General features: G+C 43.0%; 1 protein-coding gene across 1 annotated transcript; it reads left to right on the top strand.

Moving 5' to 3' along the window:
- Positions 1-518: 518 nt before the first annotated feature.
- LOC125536258 (protein NRT1/ PTR FAMILY 8.3-like) lies at positions 519-4,042 on the top strand. Its single transcript, XM_048699452.2, has 5 exons — positions 519-816; positions 1,312-1,420; positions 1,736-1,953; positions 2,104-2,654; positions 3,025-4,042. Exons 1-5 carry the CDS (start codon positions 778-780, stop codon positions 3,830-3,832), a joined length of 1,725 nt encoding a protein of 574 aa, XP_048555409.1. The 5' UTR covers positions 519-777; the 3' UTR covers positions 3,833-4,042.
- The last annotated feature ends 2,126 nt before the right edge of the window (positions 4,043-6,168 follow it).

The following is a 6,168-nucleotide window of genomic DNA, read 5'->3' as shown; positions in this document are numbered from 1 at the left end:
CCAACCTTGCTGCCAAGGACAAAGACGACGAGTGGTGGCGCATCCGCGAGAAGCAGAGGCAGAAGTTCATCGATCTTGTCAGCTCTAACGAGGCGGACTAAGAACCTCCACCGCATCGTACTCGGCCCGCGAGCTCATTCATTTTTGTACATCGACCTTGGCCTCGCCGTCGCGAGATCCCCCACCCCCTAGTACTAGTGGTGCAATGTAGTATATATGATCATGTAGTATGTGATGAATTAGTGTGGTTGTAATTTTTCCCGCGATTTTTTTAAATTATACAGTTTTATATACGGGTCTACTCTGCCGCGTATGATTCCGACCCGTAAAACAGTTCCACGTTAAACTGTAAACGCCGTATACGGGTCAGTTTTTTACAGGGTCCGCTGCAGATGCTCTAATCAGAGGTTTCTCAAAAGAAAAGAAAAATGGACAACAACCGATCCTTGGTCGTCGCAGAAAGAAAAATAACAATCGAATATCCAATGACTGAACCTTTCGTCTATGTCTCCGCCATAGTTACCAGGGTCAAAACCAGCCGCCAAATCATGGTTGGTGGAATGGATCAGAAGCCGGAGCACGTCTTCGTCGCGTGGTTTCTCCGCGCGCGTCGCCCGCCTGCCTGGTCAGCGCGGCCTGGAGCTCCCAGCCGGGTCGCCGTCCTCTCCTCACCAACCGCCAGACTCCGGTACCACCGTACTTAATAGAGACGCCCATCGGACAGGGAGAGGATATTTTCGGTGAGAGGGACCAAAGCAGACCCGCGGAGGGAAGGCCATGGAGGACGGAGGCCTGCGCGCGAGCATTCTCGTCAAGGTACATCTAACTAGCAGATCCGACCCCGAGCCTTTCCATTTTAATTTTTTTTGTCGGTGAATTTGCTTGCTAGGGTTCCCTGGGGCGAAATGTGGAGCAGAAATTGTTGGTGGATTTGATTGTATATATTACTGTATATCGTAACTTCCTAAGACTGATTGCTGTTGCGCGCTGGGGAACATTGTATTTCTGATGCTAACATCATAATCAGGGAGTGCGCATATGGAGTCTATTTCGGGATGCTATTTGTTTTGCACAACTTGGGTTAGGTTAGTTGCACCCCTTGACATGAATATCATCGATAGACGAAGGGTAGTTGATACAAATTTCAGAACCTGAGAAGATTGATGCAATGTTAAGCGTTTATTTCTCCCAGTAATGGATTCATCAAGGAACATAGAGTTAGACTGTTGGGCTTAGGAAAATTATGTACTAGGCTGTCTTTGATTTACTCCTCACAAACAATGCTTATGTTGAGACATGGCCTTCTATCAGGATGGTGCAACATGCCATGGTGAAGAATCACAGTCTCTACTGGAAGTATCTCAACACCCAGAGCTTAAACCTAGAGGTTCTGACTGGAGACCACCTGCAATCATTCTTGGTGAGCCTTCTTGTATTAAGCATATTTTTGCTTCTTTAAATTCACAATCTTCTTCCTTGAAGACCATGGAAGAACTGACAACCAAATCATATAGTCGTATATATGGAGCATCCTTTTTTACATTCTTTAGCATGACATGACCTCAGATCGCATGGTTAGTTGCTCTATTCCTGATTCTGCTAGGATAGCTATTCTTGGCATCCAAGGCATGTTCATAGTATTCTTCTATTTCACAGTTATCTTCCTGGGTGATATTCTCTTTGTTTCTGCTGGTTCTCATGCATTAGAAGGATACTGATTGACTAAAACCTGCAGGACTTGAATGCTTGGAGAGTATGGCTTTCAATGGCATCGCCACAAACCTAGTTGTGTATATCCGCTCAGTTCTCCATGGTGGCATTGCCTCAAGTGCTTCAATTGTTTCTCTTTGGTATGGGACTAGCTTCTTTGTGCCTATACTTGGAGCAGGCATAGCGGATGCTTACTGGGGAAATTACAAGACTGTCTTGATCTCCCTTGTTATGTACCTACTTGTAAGATCAGTCTTCCTGCTAAGCCCATAGACCTTATTCATATTTCAATCCTCTTTCTTATGTTTGCGAAATATTTTTACTAATCTAACCATTCTGTTGATGAATACTACTGAGGGAAAGATTATGATGAAATACTGTTGCGTATTGCAGGGCATGGTACTCATTACAGTTGGATCATTTATACCTTCTGCTCCAGCCTTATGCAACTTAGGCTCATGCTCGTCATCAAAAGGAACTGAGAATCTAATTTTCTTCTCGGGTTTGTATCTATCTGCTGTTGGTTGTGGAGGAGTAAGGTCCGCATTGCTTCCACTTGGGGCAGACCAATTCAACAATGAGAACAGTCTAGATACGCCAAAGAGGAGGAATTTCTTCAGTTTGTTTTATATCTGTGTCATCTTTGGTGTGATTACTTCTGGTACCATTGTAGTCTGGGTTCAGGAAAATGTGAGCTGGGCTATAGGATATGGTATTGCTACCACATGCATAGCTCTGGCTTTGGTAGGCTTTGTGGCCGGAACACCAATATTCCGGCGGCGTGAGCCTAGTGGTTCCCCAATGAAGAGTATTTTCCAGGTTACTTTTGCTGCTTTTAAGAACATGAGCTTAGAAATCCCTGCCGATAGCTCTCTTCTTTATGAGGCCAGGAGCAAGAACACACACAAGAGAGGACCGAGATTAGCTCATACTGATGATTTCAGGTACTGCACTGCCTGTTTTTTGTTACTTATTCAGTGAAATTTGCACATATGGTACGTTACCTTTATTTACATTTTGTAGCTCCAATTGAAGTAATCATGTCCGTGCTAAGTAAGCTGTTAATTATCTAATAATTTCTTAAAGAGAAGTCAGCATAAAAAATCATTGATTATGGATCAACATAATATGTACCTCATTAAGCTTATGAAGGGAAGTTGGAGAGAAAGGTGCTCCCGAGACACTAAAAAAATGCAGTTATTTTATCACAAAGCAACATACTTTTACTGTCATTGCGTTACTATCCTATGGTTTTGTATGAAGTCGGCAACGAATGTTCACATATCATATCACTAATCCTATCTTTTTTCTCAGGTTCTTGGATAAGGCAGCCGTTATTTCTGATCTTCCCTTTGACAACAGCAGTTGCCAAAGTTCTTGGAGGATCTGTACTGTAACTCAAGTCGAGGAATTGAAAATACTAATCCGACTGCTTCCAATTTGGGCGACTGGAGTATTCTTTGCTTCTGCAATCTCACAAATGCACACTACCTTCATTCAGCAGGGAACCGTGATGAACACCAAGATTGGCTCGCTGTCCATTCCACCAGCTTCCTTGTATTCCTTTGAAGTGATATGTGTGACACTTTGGGTTCTTCTTATGAACAAAGTCATTGTACCAGCGACCAGGACATTCTTCACAAGTGGAGCGGAGCTAACACAGTTGCAGAGGATCGGGATTGGCCGTTTCCTAATGATCTTTGCCATGGCAATGGCTGCTCTTTTAGAAGCAAAGAGGCTAGAGAGCGTCCAGCATGGCAATCCATTAAGCATCGTGTGGCAGCTGCCGCAGTACTTCGTCATCGCTGGGGCAGAATGCTTCGTCATCATTGCTCAGCTGGAGTTCTTCCATGGCCAGGCACCTGACTCCATGAAGAGCATGTTGACGGCGTTTGCGTTGCTCACCACTGCTCTCGGCAACTACTTGAGCTCAGCTATCATCACCCTTATTGCGAGGCTGACTAGGGAATGGCAGAGCCCTGGATGGATACCTGATGACCTGAACGAAGGGCACCTTGACTACTTCTACTGGTGCCTTACAGCCATCTCATTTGTGAATTTTATTGTCTATGTCTATTTTGCTAGTAAATACAGATTAAAGAAAATTGTTATTGATGGCTAAAATCCATTGTAACCACACCACACCAATTGAAAGTGTATATATAGGCCACAGAACTAGAAAAACATTTTCTGTATCCAGAAATCGGCTTAGGGTATCTGAGAATGATGTGTTGTGTTGATAATACCGTGATGGCACCTTCAGAAAGATGATTCTGTGAAGTTCTGAATGCTGCGAAGAGTGTCGATCTTACACACCTCCTAGCATTTCTAATGGCTGTTCTCCTGTTCATGTTCAGGATACAATATACGTACAGTTTACAAATGTTTGTATGCAACATTTGCTTTAGTTTATATTCATATTTTGGGAAACGTTTGTACTCATCCGGCTGATCTTTCGGTGCGTGTCAACCGTCTCCGTGGGCGTTCGATCAGTTTTGATCGGATGGCCAGGAGCCACCCTCATCTACTTCACGTTCCTGCAACTCCACCCATGTTCCAGAAGCACTTCTGCAACTTAGCACTTGCTGCAGAAGGACTACATGGCCAGGTACGCGGGTGCTCGCCCGTGCTCGCTGTCGGCCCCTCCAACAGTCGTCGTTCGCCGGCGAGGCAGACCTTCACCGTCCCAATTTCATCCCTCATATTTTCTTTCATCGTCTCACTTGTCATCGGCCTGGCAGCCGGCCGCCCTGCCGCTCGCATCTCCGTGCCCTACATCTAGATCGGGATCGCCAAGCCACCACCCAATGTCGGCGAAAGTGCCTGAGATCCGTGCAGCCCAGTCATCGTTTCAGTGGCGCGTGGCCTATCTGTCGATGATGTCGGTGTCAGGGGAACCCTCCCTGCTGATCTGTCCCGGCCCTGCGCGGCATCTTTGTGAAACAAAGCCATTGTTGCAATAGTTGTTTATAAAATAAAGCTCTTGTTGCAGCCCAGTCATCGTTTCTATCTGTCGATGATGTCGGTGTCAGGGGAACCCTCCCTGCTGATCTGTCCCGGCCCTGCGCGGCATCTTTGTGAAACAAAGCCATTGTTGCAATAGTTGTTTATAAAATAAAGCTCTTGTTGCAAAGAAGGGACCCATACGCAGAGATGCTTTTGCAACGTCACCAATGTTTATGAAACAAAGCTCTTGTTACAATAGTCATCGATGTGTTTCTGAAATAAAGCCCTTGCTACAATAGTCACCGTTGTTTCCGAAACAATACCCTTTTTGCAAAGACAACCTAGATCGGACCTTTGTTGCAAAAAGAAATTGCAACAAGATCTCTGTTGCAAAAAATTAAAAAGTACATGCTCGTGTCGCGTGATCTTTAAAATTCTGCAACAAGACCTTTGTTGCGAAAAAATTCTGAAGCAAGATGTCTGTTGCAGAAAATAAAAAAATACAAGCACGGACGATCTTTAAAATTTCTGCAACAAGATCTGTGTTGTAAAAATTTCCCGCAATAAGATCTTTGTTGCAAAAATTAAAAAAAAATACACTCTCGGGTGATTGCAACAAGCAGTCTGTTAGAGAAACACCATTCTTATTATAAAGGGTGGCTGCTTACGTTTGTAGATCGGACGATTATTAATGTGTCCATCCAATAGTCAGCGAGGTGGCGGATCTTTTTTAGTTTCCGCCGGCGGACGCGTAGCGCCGCCCTTATATTTTACATTTGATATGAAGTTACCAATTAGACCAGCTGATGGATTGATTAGCTGGCTGCAATTAGCAGCGTACTCTTTTCGTGTATACGAAGCCACTTAATATTGTCTTACGTCAAACATATTTAAGTTTGACCAAGTTCATAAAGAAAATCAATCTACAATTCTAGTTCAATATCATTAAACCTATCAACTAATATATTTTCATAGTATATCCGTTAAGTGTCGTGGATGTTTACTTTTCTATAAAGTTAGTCAAACATAAATAAGTCTAGGAACAATTGCATTTTTACCCCTAGTTGGTTCTTACCCATGGGTTTTGCCCTTACTTTTTGATCTTGCTCAGTTTTGCCCTTACTTTTTCCGTCGTGGTCCCTCGAATGCCCTTTGACCGTTTGACCAAAACATTGAAAATTCATAACTAATTCATATGAACTCAGAAAAATGCAAATAAGATATCAAAATGTTCAGATAAACACTACCTTTATGTGCATATCATTTGCATTCAGGACAAAAGCACCCTTTAAACTACATGAGGTAATTAATGTTATTAACATTATTAAAAATAAAAAGGTATGAACCATATTTTTTCATGAATAAAAATTACATGCAAATGTAGGTGATGTTTTCTGAACATCCAGATATCTTATTTGCATTTTTCTGAGTTCGTATTATCTTGTTACGAATGTTCTAACGACTTTGACCATTATTTGGAAACTTCATAACAAATTGATACGAACTCTGAAA

This window comes from Triticum urartu, chromosome 2A (genome assembly GCF_056163025.1).
Source record: "Triticum urartu cultivar PI428250 chromosome 2A, HENAU_Tu73, whole genome shotgun sequence".
NCBI lineage: Eukaryota > Viridiplantae > Streptophyta > Magnoliopsida > Poales > Poaceae > Triticum > Triticum urartu.
The sequence above is the reverse complement of the archived record's forward strand: the minus strand, read 5'-3'. Positions and strand labels throughout refer to the sequence as shown.